Here is a 20,952-nt window from a genome sequence, read left to right as displayed (position 1 = left end):
CACTTCAAGGCAGCTCACTAAGCACCACGGTATAGAATCAGTGGACACTGAAACTGGCAAACAGCCGCTCGAGGAAACAAGGCTGAGTGCGCTATGCACATTATTTAGGAACACTGCACAGATGGGAATAGGAACAAACTCGGAGTTTTCGGCGTTGCTCAAAAGTGTAAAGAGCGATATTTGGCCTCTGTTGCGAGCTTCAAACATTCGCGTTCTGGCTCGCATAGCGGCCTTTCGATTCAGTCTCGTTTCTAAGACGTGAGGAAGAAATATCAGCTTGGAAAGTCAACTTGGCATGGTATCTGGAAACTGGGCCCCGCACGCCCAGTCGTGCTGCCGAGTTCACGGAAATAGTAATTCGTCGGTAGGCGCACAGCGTTCAAGGTAATTAGCGCGACGAAGGCAAATCAATGCGATTTGCATTGATTTCCAGTCTTGGGTGAGCGATAGCAACGATGTTCAAGCCCTTGTGCTCCCGGGGGTATGCTCCTTGAGCTATGCGCTCCAAGTTGATTACCAAAAATGTGCCTTATTAACAATTCCTACGGCGTCTCGATCCAGAGAGCACAAAAGCGACAAGAAGTGTACTTTGATCCTGCCACTTCGCACAAGTGAATCTCTACACCGCAGAAAGAGAATAGATACATAACAGTTCGGTGCTACTGACGTCAATCCTATCTGCCGTTATCACATTCTCTCTGAAGCAGGTGTGAAAAAGGCGCTATCGATAATGTGTCGAGTGGCCCAGACCCCGCCGTCCGTATCAACTGCATTACCCATCAAAGAAAGGTCAATGGAGGCAGTTGGCCATGCATCGGAAAATTATTGCACTACGCACGTGCCCCCGTCCCGGTTAAAAGGAACGCTGTCATTTTGTAGGCATGTTAATTGCATCGAGTTATTTCCGAATCTTCTGAACCTTGCAATCGGCAGCCAATGACCGCGCCGTTCCTAAAACATGGTTCACTAACTGATTTCCAGGCGCTCACGGCCTGGTGCACTTTTACACTTAGATTCACTGCACACGTTGTTCATGCAGTTCTAGATATGACGCAGACCAGCAGTATATTCTTTTTTTGGTAAGGCTCAACCGATCTGTGTTTCGAGAAGGATATTTTTGTTGATATCTGCGTTAGAGAAAAGTCGAGGCCCGAGGTTTTCAGACTAACGCTGCATCAATACGCGAGCAACGATGAAGGGACCCATCTAATCCGGAGGCTCTTGGACAATGTGGGGATGGGAACTGTGATTTCGTACATGAGGATGCTGTACGTTCACTTAGAAGTGCGGCTATTATATAAAACTAAGAAGAGTTGTAAAAGAGTTACAGTCAGTCACATTTGAACGGAAACGGTCGTTGTCAAAAAACAGATCGACTAATACCTTTACCACCTTAACAGCAACAAAGAATAGCTGTTTCTCACACACACACAAAAAATGAGCCAACGATGTGCAAACGTTGCTCCTCGATTTACTTTTCTCTCTTTCGTAATCAGAGCAACCTGGTTTTCGAAGAGCCGCTCCAGTAACTCTAAAACGAATAGTATTCTTCCTCTTGCGCAGAAACATAGCTCTGTGGTTAGTGCCCGCTGCATGTAGGCGCCATTTCAGTGATTTCTAGGACTGGACAAACGCCACAAGCTTAGCATCAAAGTCAGCCTTTCTAAAGCGTATACAGCAGAAGGAATTTACTTCGATGCCATGCTGTGCGGCTCACATGGCCAGCGTTCCAAATATTTTGAAGGTGGGAGGAATTCTAACCCTCCTCCACCCTTAAGCTAGGACTACCACCGATGCTACAAGAACACCGTTACACAGCTTAGAATCGAGGCCATTGTGTCTTTATTTTTGACAAAAGGCTATACCTTCAGTAAAATTTGTCAAGATGAGTGACAATGGCGTTAGGGCGTGTTTAATCAACGAGAGCGTCGTCCATGATCACTTCGAAGGCATGATTTGGCCAAAATTCATAATCTCGCTAAAATGGCGCAGCCTAGAGATTCATAAGAGGGGTATTTATTGGAAGCAACATATCGTTTCTATCGATGAATCAATGTCGAAAGCCTCTGCGCTCCAAAGCGGCATCCGGAAACTGCAGAATCGCGCACATTTACTGCCGTGTGTCGCATTTATCTAGCTCTTTAATGGCAAAGAAAAAATTATCACGGCACATCTGTGTAGCCCGGGAAGTATTTGAAGGGTGCATAGGTTCATAATTCATGCCATTAAGCTTAATGAAAAAAAGGCTGCGTCAGAGATGGCAGATATGTTAGATAAGATCATGAAAGACTGGTGTTTATTTGCCCTTCGATAACTCATTCCCTGGAGCTGTTTCCCTCGACTCGATTACCTCAACCTTCCACGAAGGTAAGATAACGGGTAGGAAAGATATTCGAGTGTAAAGTCCTCCAGCCGCGGTGTTTCCTGATCTCCCCCTACTTTCCACTGTCGCCTCGGACTGATGTTCGCTCAGGGGTGAAAGAGAAACATTTTGAGGACAAGTTAGCAGGCGTGAAGGTGCCTGCACCCTCGTTTTGAAGCACGATGCCAACCCGCTGCCTGCCATCGTGGGGCGCATGTGCCCGCGTTTTCTCGATTCAATCTTCTTCTAGAGTCGTGGGCAGCACGACCGTATCGGTCGAGTGTATAAAGTGCTTTCACACGCGAGGAAACCCAATCGGAAGGTGTGTGCGTAAGCATTGAATATTTGCACATCGCACGCGTTTAAGGCTGGAGAGAACTCAAAGCTGATGCTGTGTTTTCTTTCAATAGTCGGATACAACTCAAGAAAAAAGCGGCTTTTGCCCACCAATAGACTCCCTGCTGGCAAACGGCGGCGGCCGATTCTCATGAACCTGCTAGACTGACAATGTAACGAGTGGCAGATGAAAAAGAATCGTCCCCTCTCCTTATTGTCACGGCTTTCCTTGCATTGTCACGCTGCTCACGCTAACAGGTTCATGCGAATCGGCCTATACGTCACTGGCTTGAATGTGGTCCTTTGATGGAAAAAAGACGTTTTTTTCTCGGCTTCTATCCGAGTAGAGCGAAACATTTCCGGAACTTTCGCCCTCTCTCGAGGCCAAAAAGGGATGTCGATAGCTGTATAACGTCCCGCCTCTTTGCCCCGATGAATGCACCTACTCTCCGCTCCAGTTAAAATGGGCCTCCAGCGCACTTGTGCGGGAGCTCTGTGCTGCCCACCTGGGTAACTGGTGAGCGTGAGCTGTTTTCAGACACGCCGCACTACGAAGGAGGCCCCATTTACTTCGGAGAAATGGGCTCACAAAGCTACCTACACAATGCCTAACCGTCTGACACGTGTTTTTCCGTTTCGCTTGGTCCTTGTAGACTCAAATTTGCCGGTGCAGACAGAGGCAGGCGAACGTAGGGTGATGTGTTCATTACTGGGCGACCGCAACTTTCACCGAGTACACAGTCCGCATAATTGAGATTATTAATAAGGAAGCGCACGAGGACTGGGTAGTAGTGAAAGGAGGGAGTGCACAGCCCTTTGTCTTCAATAAGGAACGCATATTAACTCAGCGTCATAACTGCGACGCAGAAAGATAGAGAGGAAAAGCGCGCCGTTCGTTTCCATTTCTCCCCTATCGAAGAGCAATCGGGGCGTGGTGCAGATGAGCACGTGTGTTTGGCTTGCGTACGAGGAGCTGCCCTCTCTGCGCAAGCTCCATTATCAGATAATTGAGCCAAGAGAGAAAGAGGAGGCGCTATGATTTGCGCCCACCAAAATAGCGGCGGGTCCGCACGCGGACTTCGGGACTGGGTGTATCGGAGACCGGCCGGCGGTATCTCTGGAGCGATCGGCGGCTGGTACTGCCGACGTTCCCCGTAATCTGGAGGCGGTCGCACGCACGCGCAAGCGCAAGAATTCGGTGCCAGTCAACGTGCCCATCAGCAACCGCATAGGATAATCCAGCGCTACGCTATTATCTCGGTTCTATTATTCGCATATTCACTTGCCGGTGACCACGTGGGACTTTCTGAGTGGGGTATTTTTCTTGCCTTTTTTTCTTCCGCCTCCGCTCTCTGTTTTCGCCGCACGGGCTGCCGGACGCGGGCTGTCTGCCGTCTTTTGCGGACGAATCTCGAGAATGATCGCGGATCTGAAGAGCCGGCAAACGCGTCACCGTCACCGCCGCCATTATTCGGATGAAAGGAAGTCAAGAAATAAGGAAAACGCGTGCCACGGCAACTGCCTCAGGAAACACGCATTGCCAGGAGAACCGGTTGTCTCTCGGAACACGCGACCACATGTTAGCAACAAATATGTGTATCAATGTGTCGCGAATCGAATGAGTGGAGGCTGTGGACACGCCGCAGACACGTGGATCGTTTTCATCGGCCACCGACAGGAGTGACGCGCTTAATCAAACGCCATGCCCGCTTGCCCATGAGTGGAGGTGGGCGACGGTCGGATGGCTCGTAGCAGTCGCAATCCCAACGAGGCGGTGTGACTTGCGCACGGAGCGGAAAGCTCATCTGGGCGACGCACATCGAGAAAGAGAGACAAAGCGGAACGAGGATCTTACGCAAGGCAGCACCTAGAGAAGGATAGTAGGCTGCATAAAGGCGGGGCACTGGTGTGGCGAACGCGTAGCGTCGTGGCGAGGCGCGGCTATGAGACACGTTTGTTGCCAAAGCTCATAAATTCCGGCTAGGAAAAAGAAAACGAAAAGTGTCGTCTTTAACACAGCACCCTTGTTAAAGCGTGTTAGGACAACGGCGTTGTCATGCATATGCAGCGTAATTATTTGTGTAAGTTTTAAAAAAAAATTGGTAGGGGCGTAACGTAGTTAAACCGAGTAGACCTGCGAAAGCAGGTGTTCATTCTTCACTTGGAGGGGACACTTAAACTCCGCCTTAGGGGTGGGGCATGATATCTTTAGTGGGTTAATGCCCATGTATGCTGAATTGGTAATTCCTACTTAAGATTCATAGATGGCGGCGAGTCCTCATATACCACTACCAGCGCAGTGGCGTGTCGGTGAAGGGATGCGCCACTGCACTGGCAGGTGGCCGTTTCTATCCCAGCCACCCGTCGGGATTTTGCGACCCATGTTGCTCTTCCCGAGCAACCTCGCGCGCAGATGGCACGACGCTCGTCCGAACTTACCCGAGCTTACCCGAGTTACTCCCCGAGCTTACCCGAGTAACTCGTGTAAGCTCGCGTAGTAACTCGGGTTGCTAGGCAACGGCACAAGATCGTAAGTGCCGTTTTTGCCAATACGCTTGTGGTGTTAGCTTGTGGTTAAGTGTTTGACGCCTTCATGAGCTGTGAAACCCAGCGCCTGTGCGAGGGAGGTGCCCTCTGGGTGTGTAGGCGATAGGCGGCAGCGGCGCGGCGCCATCTGTTGGAGCGCAGCTGAAGCGGTTGCTAGGCAACGGCGACTCAAAGTCGTTTGGTAGCCGCACAGCCACGAGCATACGCGGCGAGCCCAGCTGGGTTCCAGTAGTGTTGCTTTCGCTACAAAATTGACACCTATACTTTATAGTCTCACGGTTCAATGACACTGACGATATTTGCGAAGAAATCAGGGGCTGAACTGACAGCGCATATCACAGGGGGAAACGGTGGGGACCAGCTTGTGCCTGTTACTCTATAGCAGTCGGGGTACCCCGGATGAGGTCAATGGCTAACCGTTTTAACGAACGGACATTTGGGACAGTTTTGTTCCTGGTTTATAGGCACCTGTTCGCACTTAACTACCGGCGAACTGTGGGACAAAGTGCGGCCCCGCAGCGCCAACAACTTTGGCTGCAAATTCAGGGTCGTCTTCTCTAATGGAGCGTTTCAAAGCACCGTCCCAGCGCTGGACCGGCAGCCACGGTGTCGGTGTCCATGATGTCACGCAGCCCTAAGCACACCGCTGTTTACACCCGCATAGAAGCAACACAAGTCAGCAATTTCACATTTACGGCAAGAAATGTCGAGCACAATGTTCTCTTCTACAGAAAATGCCAGCGCGAGGAACGGTTACAATTTGTTCGCGTTCACTAAATCTGTCCATACACCTTTGCAGGTTCAGTCTTTAGCTATTTTTCCATGTCATTTGATTAGTGGCCAGCGGCGTCACGGGCACAAGAAAAATAATACGCCGTCATTGGCCAGACTCTTCGACTTAGAAGAAATCAGGGAGCGCTTGAAGGCGCTTTGTAAAAAAACTCTCCTTAATTAAGATTCAGTCAAAGACGACATGCCTCATCATACGACTTATCCATAGTGTGAGGGATGGCGGCGTACGTCCTTTTACAACCATTCACGGGGAAGGACTAATCCTGCCTCTTTCATGGGCGGTCATTATTGGCGGGGTCCTCGCCGAGGTCGACGTGTGTACAAAGGGCAAAACGCATGTCTAGAACACGCCCTTAGCGTGTTTCGGGCGTAACACGCGATAACTTGCGATAAGATGTGATTAAAAATGGTCTCGATGTAAACATGTGGTGTTAAACTCATGGACTTTCATCGTCATTTTTTGCTTTCTTAGTTGCTGCGGCTTTGGGAGCTCCAGAACACACAGTTGGTTGTTCTAGGCATGCGTTTTGCCCTCTGTACTTATAATTGAACTCGCCTGTCTAACTGGACCGGCATCGAAAAGGAGCAGAGGATAATGCATGGATCATAAAACTCGGACTAGAAAAGGCTCCATCCCAGCGTTGTACCACTTAACAGTTACTCTTCTCCCTTTGACGGAAGCCGACGACAAAAGTGGAAGCAGTCAACCCAAACTAGCGGCGTGCTGAAGCTCACAAACAGTAGATTCCTGCGGCGAAAGGGCCACAAAGTTTACCCTGCTAGCCAGAAGGACTGCGTGGAGGCTCTGTGACGTTTTCTGATGTGAGCTCGACCGAAAATAAGCACAGCTGACTGCCAGGTTAGACAGTACCGAACGGGTTGAAATTCCTATCTTTATTAGCGAGTGGATTGAAGATATTTCACAAGAACGCTTTGGCGTATATTGCCGATTTTTACGAAATCGACGCCACACTGCGGCCGCGCCGAGAACTAGTACAAGAAGGACCGGTGCGCGAGGATCCGCATCTTTTGCTCTGTTGCCTAAAGAGTTCGGTGACACACTCAGACGTTGTTGTCAAAATTTCCTTGCAGAAACTTATTTTAGGAGCGCTGTTACATAGATACTTCCATGCTATCAAGACAGAAGAGCCGCCGAATTTCCTTGCGTAAGTTTTCTGGTGCCACCAACACAGAGAGACGTTGGAAAAAGGAAGTAACCGCAATGTAGTGGAACTATTGCGGGACTGCAGGTAACGTCGTTGTGATCAGGAACGAAGCCCCCCCCCCACACACACACACACGCACACGCACACGCACGAGCACGCGCGCACACGCACACGCGCGCACGCACGCACGCACGCGGGCACGCGCACACGCACGCGCACACGAACGCACACACGCACGCGCACGCACACGCACACGCACGCACGCACGCACGCACGCACGCGCGCACGCACGCACACACGCACGCGCGCACGCACACACACACGCGCGCATACCCACACGCACACGCACACACACGCACACGCGCACACACACGCGCACACACACGCACGCACGCACACGCGCACGCACGCACGCACACGCGCACGCACGCACACACACACATGCGCACACGCGCACACGCGCACGCGCACGCACGCACACGCACACGGACACACATACACGCACACGCACGCGCACACGCACACGGACACACATACACGCACACGCACGCGCACACGCACACGCACGCACGCACACACACGCACACACACACAGACACACACACACACGCACGCACACACACACGCACGCACACACACACGCACGCACACACGCACACACACGCACACACACGCGCACACACACGCGCACACACACGCGCATACCCGCACACACACACACACACACACACACGCACACACACGCGCACGCACGCACACACACGCGCACACCCGCACACACACACGCACACACGCACACGCACGCATACGCACGCACACGCACGCACACGCACACGCACACGCGCACGCGCACGCACACGCACACACACGCGCACACACACACACACACACGCGCGCGCGCACACACACGCACAGAGCTTACTCAAGAGACTCTGGCCCGGACGAAATAAAGTTTCACCACCACAAGGTGTTAGCGACCGTTCGATCTTAAAACCTCTGCACCTATGCGATGTATCGTTAGACCACTCGGGGACGCCAGGATGCATTCGTGCGTGTGGACGCGTAGGCTTAATTATAGCGCTGCGGTGCGAAATGGGGCAACCGTGTTTTGAAAATATCTACTTCTGGAGAATTTTTCCGTTCGTTTTGGTAGACACCATTGGATATCAGAACGCCCTGTTCTATTTGAAGCCGCTGGAAAAAAAAGCGGTTGGACCTGTATATTTCTGAAAAATTGTGTGTGTCAATGAAAAATGCTCTAAATTTTATTTGTTTCCATAGACGGTCATTGCATAAGCTTTCAATGGATTTGGAACAAACTTTAGGTGAGCCATCGAAACACCACTGCCTTTGACATGTTCGGGAGACCGTGCTTGAAGTTTGGCTCCATAGAAAGGGCGTCTATAGAGATTCAAGCAGAGGTTGAGATGGATATAAAGATGGACAGCCAGAGAGAGCGGGTGACGGCCTGTTTCATACATGGCTTTAGAGAAAGGCTAGAAGTCATTATAAAGGTGATGTTTTGCTTAAGTATGAGACAGACCTGAAACCAGCGATCACCACGCTCTGCCAGGTGCTCGACGGTATCTGAGGTAAACCGGCTCACAGTGAAAGATGCGCCGGCACTTCTAATGCATGTAATATTATTTACAAATTCACTATTTTATAGCACTAATGACATCGAAGAGAGAGAGAAAAACCGACAAAGGTGGCATTTCTGAACAGTCTGGACGGGCTGGTGCGACAGAGACTTAGTTTCCGTTTTTCTTCCAGCCTTTGTCTAGTGTTGCCGACTTCTTATTTTTCTTCATCTCAGTTTTTGAAAATGTCAATCATTTTTGTGAAATTTTATGAGTGATTTTGTCAATTTTGTCAAAAATGTAAATGATCAGGGCGAAATTTTCGTAATGATAGAGAAGAAACGTTCCGACAATTACTGGAAAGAAGAATAAAAAATGGTTGCCCGCTGCGGATTCGTACAGTCCATAGTCTGGCGCGGAGGGTCTCAGATCCCTTGTCTGTACTGGTTGGAGGTCTGAGAACCGTCAAGGACCCCTTGACTTTAAGCGTCGGCGGGAGATCACCTAGAACCTAAACCCTGGGTCAAAACCCAGTTTGTTATCAGTGCGTCTGTGCGATAAGTTACACCAAAAACTGATACTTCTCCCATTGAAGAGCTATAGGCCGCAAGCGTTACCGGCGCTAGCTAGCAGCTCTCTCAAATTCCAGATGACGTTTGTGATGTAATAAAACATTTATCGTAAAAATTGGTAAATTGGTTTTTGAGGAAAGGAAATGGCGCAGTAATTGTCTCACATATCTCGGCGGACACCTGAACCGCGCCTAAGGGAAGGTAGGAAGGTAGGAGGAGTGAAAGAAGAAAGAGAGAAAGAGGTGCCGTAGTGGAGGTCTCCGGATAATAATTTCGACCACTTGGGGATATTTAACGTGCACTGACATCGCACAGCACACGGGCGCCTCTTGCGTTTCGCCTCCATCGAAACGCGGCCGCCGCGGTCGGGTTCGAACCCGGGTACTCCGGCTCGGTAGATGCTGGCGGATAAATGAACATTACGCCAGTCTCGTGGAGAGGAAGCAAATGTATCCGTTGGAAGCCACTGGCCAGACTAAATGACAGTGATGCCCCATAATGAGCGCCCGTTTCTGTATGCTGTACACCTTACACTATGACTGCTCAGTGGTCATGGCATTAGGCTGTTGAACATGAGGTCGTTAGATCGAATCCCGGGTATGGCGGCACTTAAAAAGCCTCAGGGATTCAAAATTAGTTCGGACCCCTCGATTACGGCGCCTCGTTGTTTTTCTCGCGTTTTTCACCCCCTCCTTCAGCGTTTCCCTCAAAACGCGCTTCTGGTGGCCTTCGAGTTTGCGACAGTTACTGAGCCTATCCTTTCTTCCTGAATGTCTCCATTCGCATTTTTATTAACGTTACTCGCAGGAACCCGTCCTACCGGTGGCGTCGTAGCTGCCGCCGAAGACTCTTCGTGTGGCAGTTTTCCCGCAGCCGAACACCATCTAGAGGATCCCCGCTATTTTGCACGCAGTGCACCGCGACGAGGCAGCAGGCGTTTTGCCAGGAAAGAAGCTTCACGCACTTGTGCGCCTCGTCCTTGGCACAGGCTGTTGGAAGGCAGCGGGAAAGCGTATGCAAGCGACATCCGATGTGCCCCCTATTCGTGCCACTTCACTCCTGCATCTGACACCTTTGAGCTGCTGTCGAAGGTCCCCGATTCAGTGCACCGTTTCCGGGACGTCGCAGCGCGACAAGGATGTGCATCATGGCTGCACCGAGCGCCGGATCACGAGTAGGAAGGGAGCTTCTCGCATCTGTGCTCAACATGGAGACGCTTGCTGCGCTAGACTCTTTGAAGGGGGATATTGACAGCGTTATGAGCGCACACCGAGGCAAACCGCCTCCGCCTTTCCTCGTCATGGGCGCGGAACCGCAATCGGCCCAGAGCGGTGCCAACGGCGTCTCAAAATAAAATGACCAAAGTGCTGTGCTGCCTCGGTGGCTCAGTGGTCATGGTGCTCGGCTGCTGACCCGAAAGAAGCGGGTTCGATTCCGGCTGCTGCGGTCGCATTTCGATGGAGGCGTAGTAATAGAGGACCGTGTACCCTGCGATGTCATTGCACGTTAAAAAACCCGAGGCGGCCGAAATTATCCACAGCCCTCCAATATGGCGTCCCTCATGCACTGTTAACAAAAAAAAAACGCCCAAATTGGAGTAAATGGCTTGTCTTCTAACGCCCATCCAAAAGGTGGTTTTATTTACTTCATATAACTGGGTGTTTTATTTACTCCCATATATGAGGAAGGTATTTAGGAGTACAAGGGAGTAAACTTTTTACTACCCACAGAAATTTACCCCAAATGTGGCATCATGTTTATTTATCCTCATTCAGGCTCATTCTTACAGCAGTGACAGCGGCGGAAACGGGCAGTAGCTGCGCGGGCAGCCGGCTACCCATCTTGGGAAACTGCGCTGCCCTATGTGACCCCGCGCCACGCATTCTTTTCGGGGCTGCGGCATAGGCGGAAGGAGTCGTCTGCTTTTGCTGTACGAGCTCGTTTGGTTGGCCATGTTCGTCGATAAAGGCATGTAACATTATATTCAGTAGTTCAAAACTGAAAAGGAGTCGCTGGGTACTTTTCACAGTCATGCACCACGCTATTATTGACTAAAAACTGGAGCAGAAAAGTTGGAAACCTGTGATGGTAGTTTGGAATGGCAGTGTTTGCTTTCATATTCACTTTATTACGGCTTGGATTTTCAATATGACTGGAGGAAAATGTTGCCTCATTAGCTCAATCAAGAGCTCAGCGTTGAAACAATGTTCTATCACAGTTACTTGCTCATGCAACGCACTATAATCTGCTGCAACACACCGCGAGAACCACACTGAAAAAAGCTGTGAGAATTAGGCCTAAGCGGGGGCTGTAATGGGATGGCGACGCTAACAAAGGAAGGCCAGCTATGGTTAGAGCATTGGAGGCTTCACAGGAGCAGTTCAATTATGTAGCTTACTGTAGCGGAAAACGGCGACAAGCCGATATCTTCTATCGTGGCAGGCGCCCGTGAAGGATCAGAAGTGAGCAGAGATCCAGCGACGATGGTAACCAAGCTGTCGTCACTGACCGCCATTATCAGACGACTGACCAGAAGCAGACGAGACGCTAGGTGGCGGGGCGGATTGCACAAAGTGGTGTATTTTTTTTACTCCATTGAGGACTTGGGGTGCATTGAGACCACTAAACTCCATTTAAAAATGGGAGTTATAAGAAGGAGAGTCCTCCATTATACCTCATTACTGAGTGCAGGGAGTAAAATAGGTAATTTAGCACATTTTTACTCCACATTGATGGAGTAAATGTTTCCGCATATGGACTTTATAGGTGGACGGCAACCATTTAAACTCCCTTTTGGGTCAGTTTTTGTTTACAGTGTAGTCTGAGTCGCTTTGTGAAGTTAAACCCCGGTAAAACGAACCAATAGAATATTCCGCACCTCGTCTTTGAACGAGTTCTGGACAACCCTTCAGTCGATCACGAGTAATGGCTTGTAGGCTATTGGTCGCCTTATTAGCTGCGTCTTTCCAAAACGATATTGCCTAAAGACATGGCAGGAGAGAAAAAATTAAATGTGCAAGATTCAGCTCCTGCCTTATGACCCTAAACGTAGATTTTTGTTGCAATTGTTAACCTTAGTCTTTCTGCTCCGAGAGCATTGGCCTGTTTTCCAGGGCCGCTGCGGTCGGATCTGTTGTTCATGGCAATGAAGTTCCCGTCCCTTTCTTGAGGGGCGGCGCAGGTTGGTGTGAGCGGTGATATCCACAATTTCGGCTGCTCCATTATACGTCATATGAACGTGGTAGGAGAGCCACAAGAAAAGTGGGATGTTCAGTTCCGTTTCTTCTTTGTTTGCCAGCGCTATAGCGCCGTAATGACCATATTACTGGCTGCCATGCACACGGCAGCGCAGACTAGCCGCTAAATTTATTAAACCCCAGGCTCCTAGACGTGCATCCCTTCTCCTCGCTGCAGATCACATTATGCGCGACCATTGAGTATTTTTGTTGTGCGGTTGGTGTCATGGTTGAACCGACCATCCGAATTTCGCCTTCCTAGAGCCTACACGCCAACATCTTTCTTCGAAGATTCGTAGCCACATGCGGCAAATGTTTTCTCTGCTGGCATGCGGCTTTCCTCTGTATTCGGTCTTTGTAGCCGCCACTCATCACCACTGTTGGTGCGTGGTGCTTTTGAGGCAAGCACATTGAGCAAAAATGAAAATATATCTGGTACAAAGCTGCGGTATTATCTCCGACCAGGGCGCATTCTCCTTAGCATTGTCGTGCAGTATGCGGTTAACTGTCGAAAAAAAGTGCGGTGTTACATTTTTCCACTAACGTGATCTAGTTACAAGAAAAAAATGAAAAACAAAACGTTCTGTCCCATTTCTTGAACTTGTGAGCGTGTAGCTCAATACTAATATGGATCAGATAAATCCGCGGTGGGCTTCCGTCACTACGCCGAAATATCGAAGATTGTTCTCATAATTATTCATTAAACGCGGCTTGGTTCCCACACAAGCCCGTGAGTAGTCACTTAGGCCAGCCGGCTGCCACGAATGTCTGTCCGCGCTGTTTCTGCAGCTCGAAGAACCCAAGAAGCAAGTTTTATTTTGTTATTGACCCTTATCAGCCCTCTGCCAAGGCGTCGCCGTGATCGACTCTCCGTGTGGGGTTGTGCACGCGCTGGACAGCGTTTACAGCTTTGCGTACGCACTGCCTGATGGAGATTACTGGTAGCCGGGGAGAGGGGGTGGGGCAGTGTTTCTTCTTGGCCATTTACTCGGACAGACAACAACGGATAAAAAAAGGCTATGCGCCTATAGTTGCTCTGTCGGTTTTGATGCAACGCCTACCGGGAGTATTTTCACTGAAAGAAAGCTTTAATACTGAAGTTGTTGGAGTAGCGCTTTTTGCATGCTTTTTGAGCTGATTAAGCAAAGAAGTAGAGCATGGTCACGGCAGGGCTGGTCAGTGGGCAGCTGTTATAGGAGCGTGGTAATATTGGCCCAATGTAGCCATTGATCTCTTTCATCGAAAAAATAGAAACTAATGGAATATTCCCTTGAAAAATTACTCGCTTGGGGAAAAGAGGGAGGGAAAGGGAGGCCGTTTCAATGGAAATCGCGACACTTGAAGTCAAGGCGCGCGGTCGTGGAGCCCATCATTACGACAGCGAGATGGGAAGGCGAGGCCCTCTCTAGCTCCCTCATATTGCTTAGACCACCACCAAATTCTAAGCAGTGCATAACACAGCCGTGACCTGTATCACATATGAAGCGATTCTTTTTACCTGTCTGCCTCCAGCTCTATCTTTTTTGAGTCAACTCCTCCTGCTAGACTGCTGTTATGTATGTATGTATGTATGTATGTATGTATGTATGTATGTATGTATGTATGTATGTATGTATGTATGTATGTATGTATGTATGTATGTATGTATGTATGTATGTATGTATGTATGTATGTATGTATGTATGCATGCATGCATGCATGCATGTATGTATGTATGTATGTATGTATGTATGTATGTATGTATGTATGTATGTATGTATGTATGTTTGGTTTGGTTTATGGGGTTCAACGTCCCAAAGCGACTAAGGCTATGAGAGACGCCGTAGTGGAGGGCTCCGGAAATTTCGACCACCTGGGGTTCTTTACCGTGCACTGACATCGCACAGTACACGGGCCTCTAGAATTTCTCCTCCAAAGAAATTCTAGCCGCCGCGGCAGGGATCGAACCCGCGTCTTTTGGGTCAGCAGCCGAGCACCATAGCCGCTGAGCCACCGCGGCGGCTATGTATGTATGTATGTATGTATGTATGTATGTATGTATGTATGTATGTATGCATGTATGCATGTATGCATGTATGCATGTATGTATGTATGTATGTATGTATGTATGTATGTATGTATGTATGTATGTATGTATGTATGTATGTATGTATGTATGTATGTATGTATGTATGTATGTATGTATGTATGTATGCATGCTGCGGTATGTATGCTAACCAGCCTTTTTCGAGTGTGCTGCAGCATTCGAAACACGCTGGTTTTAAAGTGTGTGCGAGGTACAGGAATAGCGTAAAACACCAATGCAAACAATGGGGTTGAGGGAGGGTGAAAAACACGACAAAGGAAAAAGAGAATCGGTGACAACTTGAAAAGGCTATCCCCTAACGTGGATGCAGGTGTTCGAAAGGAGCGAACAATAGAAAATAAAAAGGGAGATTCCCCCTTTAAAAGGTAAGGTGGGTAGATGAGATTAAGAGGTGTTGAGGGGATAAGCAGGCCGCAGCTGGCATGGCATGGGATGCCGGGTGCCAGGGGGGATTTCGTGTTGCAGTTAGGGTGTGCTAGCTGCAACTTGGGGGAAATTACTTTCCTTTATTTTTTTCTGGCAAACAAAAATATGACGCCATGCACATCGCAAGCAGCTTTCTTAGCAACAAATGTAACGATACTTTTTGCCTTTTGTTGTAGGGTGCTAATGCATTCACACTGCCTTTCATGAGTGAGTGCAATTGTGTCTAGTACACTTACCGTGTTAGTGTTTCATGATGAAGATATACTCTTTTCGGGAGTGTAAGCAATGAGTATGAGGTTATGACACCTCAAACGCTTGTACTCTTTAAACACGTATTAGCCCACATATGACTAAACCGAAAGTAAGCTGTTCTATAGCACACTCCCTTTTAGGGGCAGGGCAAATCTACCCATGCATACGGTAGATTTGCATCAATTAAAGATATACTTACGGTTGGCAACGGAAACAAATTCTCTGTTTAAAACACGCGAAGTTCTGTCATGGTAGTTAAGAAGGTTTTAACCGAGTTTTCAATATTCTCTATTTGCTAGACTCAAGACTTCCGATGCCGCGCTTAAAAGCCTCCTCCATTGCTAACTATTTACTGACCTTTGCAGTGGGAATATGCTTCCGCTACCAAGAATAAACATTCCATATATTTACTGATCGAAATCTACTCCCAGGCTGAGGAAGTATATTCTGCCCCTAAAAGGGAATCTCGCTAGAGGACAGCGTATTCCCTTTTTACTCCCATATAGCCTAATTCGTGTTTAGAGTGTAGGGGTGAAAACTGGTTAACATTTTCAGTCCTCCAAAGACCAGTCCATCATTAAGCAGCGAGTTCAGTATATGGTCGCTTTTATGCTGGCACTGTATCTATGGACGTGCAGCAGTCTTTCAGCCTGTAGTGTCTGTGTCGTTTTACTTCCTTCTGTGTCAGAGGTTAGCTCTGTTTCCGCAAAACGGTGCACTAGAACACACAAATCAAGAACACATGTCACACCGCTTGTTCAGACCGGCATTTCTTCTACAAATGGTTTCGAGTGTTTACAAGTCATCCGTAGACATTATTTATCAAATGTATGACCATTCAAAGGCATGTACTTGCGTCCTTAAGGGCAACCCCTAGAAGCTGTGCTAAAAGTCGGGAAATGGTTGCGCGATAAGGACCCGTGGCTGCTGCCGGCACATCGCAACGAGCAGCAACCGAGAACTCGCTACCATATCTCGTCAGTTTTATACGACCTGAGAACAAATAGATGGACCATGTCGTCGCTATCATTTTCTTGCTCTCGACGCCGTGAAAGACTCTTTGCAATTGCTTTTGTGGTACGAATCTACAAAGAGAATCACTCGGCACGGAAGATCACTGCATTCATCAGCCTTGGTTGTCAAGCAGGACACCTATGGCCGTTAGCTAGTGCATTTTTAAGTGCCAGGTAGAGCTGCACCTGCTGTGTAAAGCGCACCTCAGTGAAAGGCCGCCAATTAATTTGTGTGTTCTTTGGTTCCTTATCGCATAACACGGGCTCCACCGAAATGTGGGCACCGTGGCCGGGAAAGCAAAATTTGGTCGAGCAGCGGAACGCGTCTACTATGCCTGCTTCAGCAACATCTGATCATTCTACGTTATACTTGTATTGAACTACACTTGTATTACACTTGTATTGAACTATGAAAAGTTTAGTAAACCGCAAAAGGCGAATACGTAATTTGTAGCGCATGCCAATGTAGGGCACTGCAGCGCATTGTAGGGCGCATGCCAATTGTGTCCACAACATTTGATGACCAAATATTTAGGGGAAACCCCCAAGGTGAGTAGATTGTGGCCGTATGGCTGCGCTCGGGTGGGCGTCAATGAGTAATTACTCCCTTATAACATTTGATGAGTGTTGACTTCTACCTGTGCACAGAACAAGTAGAGCGAATCTAATTTCTATGCAAATGTTTGCGGAACGCTAAATGTTGTGAAGTTCCGGCAATCTTTGTTGTTGCTCTATTCAGTGTGCAAATAGCATTTGCCATTCCAAAACTGACGCGACCTCAACTCAAGCACACAGCGCGTAGCAAGTGCGCAAAGGAAAGTCAGAACTATAGTATCTGCCAACAGGGTACGCCCGCACGACGAGCAGAAAAAAATACATGTGAATGAATGTGCGCAGCCCGGAAATCTATCCGTCGTGGACAAGCGATGCATTGTGCTCAGAACTTTGACCTGCTGATACTGTGACGTTGGTCTCAATTGTACACAACAACACCTAGTCGCGGTTATATGTTAATCAAACGATTATCGAAGGAACAGCTTAAGTGCGTATTCTTTGCATGAATGACTTTTAATGCAGGAATACATTTAATGGCTGCATTTTCAACTCCAATTGTCCATCACAGTTCCGTACACAAAGGGAAGAGCACACCTCTCGGTTTTGAGAAATGGAAAGGCGCATTGCTAGTTCACTTCATAGGTGAACACCTGAGGAACCCCACGAACACCGACTAAAAGCTTGGTAACTCGCTATTTTAGTCGGAGTTCGTGGCGCGCTTGAGACATCAACCGACAACGTGAACTAGCTAGGTGCCCTTCCTTTTCTCAAGACCAAGAGAGGTTTTACACCTCGAATACGATTAGACTAGAAATAAGACTGTGCTATTTACCTCGTGAAAGCCGCCCCTGCTCTCTCGCTCTCTCTGTGTCTCTCCTTGAGCTTGACGCGCGAAGGAGACTGTGTCGACGCCGCGTCGCGCATCTTAGCCGATGTGAAGTCGGAGCGGCCCCATAGAAATTTGGTGCACTTTGCATCGCTTATAAAAGTATAGCAGGGGTAAGCAGTGCTAGCGCACTTACTTCGCATTTGATTAACTACGCAAACCGGCTGTATTTTTATGAACTACGCGAATGTGAGGCCATACATTGCGTGGGCACCGGACGCTCCCCTCATGATCTGCGGCGACTTTAACGTCGGCACTAAGAAATCACAGTGGTTGCCAGTGTTCATGCGCGAACTACTCGGCGTCACAGTTGTTAACAGTGCAAGCCACTACCAGAAGTGCATCTGGCATTGATTACATCTGTGCACTGCACGTCGATGTAACCAGCATGAACCATGTGCCTTACTTCAGTTAATACATGCCGTTACTCGCTGTCCTGCGTGACAGCACAGAGCACACGCGTGATTAAAAGTAAGTTTGCTCAAAAACTGTGCTTTGTTTATGGCAACAGAACGTGGGTCAGCACGAATGCATTCCTGAAGAGGAATAATCTAGGCGTAATCTAATAATCTAGGCGTAGCACAGATTAGACCACTGTATTTTTTTTTCTGAAATATCGACGTGCTATAATGAACGTGTGAAAGAGTTATGAAGAAAGGAACTTATATGCGGATTGCGACGTCTGGGAACGGAACAGCTACGATTTCACCATTTTTTTTAGGCTCTAAGAACACATGTGACGAAATGACGTACAACAGCCTCCAGTTGGCATGATTGTTTCTGGGCACTGATAGGTCCGCTGCTGTTATCGCTAAAGCAGTGCCCCTGCACTTTGGCGGAGACTACACGACGGGATTGTGGTGCATTTAAATGACAATTTTGGGCGATCCTCCGTCACCGCCGAATCTTGACCAAATGAACGACTGGCAATCGAAAACCGGGGTGTGCGAATCTGCACACAAGGAGAGCTGACGCATGCGAGCACCGTTTGAATGAGCAACGTGTATTGAAATAAATAACAGTACGTTGCAAAATTTCTCGTTCTGGCGCCGATACTGCGCTATAGAGCTGAAAACAAACTGCATGAGTGAACTGATCCGCTGAATGCAGCAGTCAGGAAGACGCAGAGCATTTGACAGGATCAGTTCTTTTGATTCACCGTTTTCTTTCGGGCTAGAAGACGTGATCGAGGTATTAAGTGCGAGCAGTGCAGATACTACGCGAGATGGCTCCAAGATGTCGGCCCTTTGTAAGCTAAACTAACTACAATCTTCGTTCGAGCCGTCGGTGGTCACATCAAACGGAATAGACATGAGCAAGGCGAGCGCCAAGGCCAGTCAGTCTGCCGGTGCAAGTCACGCACGCGCGCGCGGGAGAGTTGGCATATGGGGACGTCAGGTGCCTTCCAGCGCGGTCTTTCACGTTCTGCGTGCTTCCGCAGTACGTGCAAGGCGGCGCGATAAGGACACATGCGAGGCGGGCTCCCACCTGTGTTGTTGGGGTTGTACTGGAAGACGCGCGACCTGGCACGCACGGGTCTGCCGGCGACCAGGCGCGGAACGCTGAGGAGCATGACGGCGACGCACAGCCAGGAGCAGGCTCGGAGCACAGCCATCGGCGCGGGCACTCTTGTCACCGACCGGAGGAGCGAATGGCGGCCGCGCCGTCACCGAGCCGGGGGCGTCACTCAGCGCCTGGAATCTCCATGGCCGCGTGACGTCACGTCAATCGACGCTTGTATTAGCGGGGAGATAGGAAGAGCCGGGCCGGCACGTTATCCGAGACCACGCGCGGCATTGTTGCGGACGCCGGCGTTGCGCTGAGGCCGCGTCGTCTTTGAAGAACAGGTGTCAGGTTGGGCTTTGTAACCGCGCGCCATGAGCGAATAAAAAATGGCAGAAGTCTGCATGCGGGCTTCTGTTCGCCGAAACCTTCGCTGATGCCTCACGTTGCGCAGGCATAGCTGCAGTAAGAGAGGGGTACGCAGTGCTGAGCTAAGGTTTGTGTAGTGTCAGGCTAACGAGAGCTGGAAAAAAGCGAAGATGGAGATGGGGAGATTTGACGGCAAAAACTTTTTTACAAAAAAAAAAGAAAACTACGAAGAAACAGAGAAAACACGTCTCCACATGCAAGATGTTGTGAAATGTTTATGGCTACTGTCGCAGCAACACTGCGGGACTTGAGGCAGGTCGTAGGGGAGGGCAGCAGATTGATTTGGCTTTCAGAAGTGTTTTACATTTACTGAAATCTACCCTCCATCGCAATCCCAAATATCCCTTCCATCGCATGGAGGTAACCGCTGTCCAGGTCAAAGCCGCGAACTCGTGTTCAGCAGCCGAACGCCAAAGCCACTGAGCTGCCACGGTGGGGCATACTAAGAAAGTCCACCCCACTATGTTTGGGTATTTTTTATTTTGTTTATTTGCAAAATACTGCAGGCCCTCAGGCGGGCCCTGGCAGGAGGGGCAAGAGTAACAAAAGTGGTACGCAGAATACAATAATGAACGCGTCAAGGGTAACAATAATGAAATAAAATTGTTAAATAATAAAAGGAATACAGCGCTCATAACAGAAACCAAGAAAAGTGGAAATTCTTAATTGCGAAAACGCGGAAATACCACTCAAAGAGGGAAAAGCATTAATCTGTTCGTCAAGATCCAATTAGGTCAATCAGGTCGATGCTATTTGTTAGGTTAGGTGGCAGTCGGTTCCATTCTTGTATTGTATGTGGGAAAAAAATATTGAAAAGCGTTAATTCCAGAATGATAAAGAGTTATTTGTTGTTCGCGTTGCCTCGTCAGACGGCATCAAGTGGTTACAGGTAGGGAAGGGGCTCATTAGCAACTTATTATGCTTTAGCAAGAACGGAAATTTAAGCGTATGAATCTTACGTGGCAGTTTGAGCGCTGGAATATTATGCTTCTTCAAAAGGTCAGTTGAGGAATCCGTTCTTAGATATTTTGAAAAAAAAAAAAAACGAACAGCTTTGCGTCGGATGCTTTCGAGTGCGTTAATGGTACGTATTGTGTACAGGTCCCAAACAGTGAAAGCATATTTAAGCTTAGGTCCAATTATTGATGAATATGCTAAGAGCCTTACATCCGGGGGAATTTCCTTTAGTTTATGTTGCAGAAACAACAGCT

General features: G+C 48.8%; 1 protein-coding gene across 1 annotated transcript in view; it reads right to left on the bottom strand.

The window, feature by feature from the left end:
- Positions 1-19,502, bottom strand: part of LOC149357540 (zinc metalloproteinase nas-14-like) — a 61,135-nt gene extending 41,633 nt beyond the window's left edge. Inside the window, exon 1 of the mRNA XM_089584799.1 lies at positions 19,298-19,502. Coding sequence (XP_089440925.1) covers positions 19,298-19,424 — 127 coding nt within the window. The 5' untranslated portion in view covers positions 19,425-19,502. The remainder of the gene's footprint in view (positions 1-19,297) is intronic.
- Between the last annotated feature and the right edge of the window lie 1,450 nt (positions 19,503-20,952).

Source organism: Amblyomma mixtum, chromosome 3 (assembly GCF_055824585.1).
Source record: "Amblyomma mixtum isolate Tamu chromosome 3, ASM5582458v1, whole genome shotgun sequence".
Lineage (NCBI taxonomy): Eukaryota > Metazoa > Arthropoda > Arachnida > Ixodida > Ixodidae > Amblyomma > Amblyomma mixtum.
This window is presented reverse-complemented; position numbering and strand designations above follow the sequence as displayed.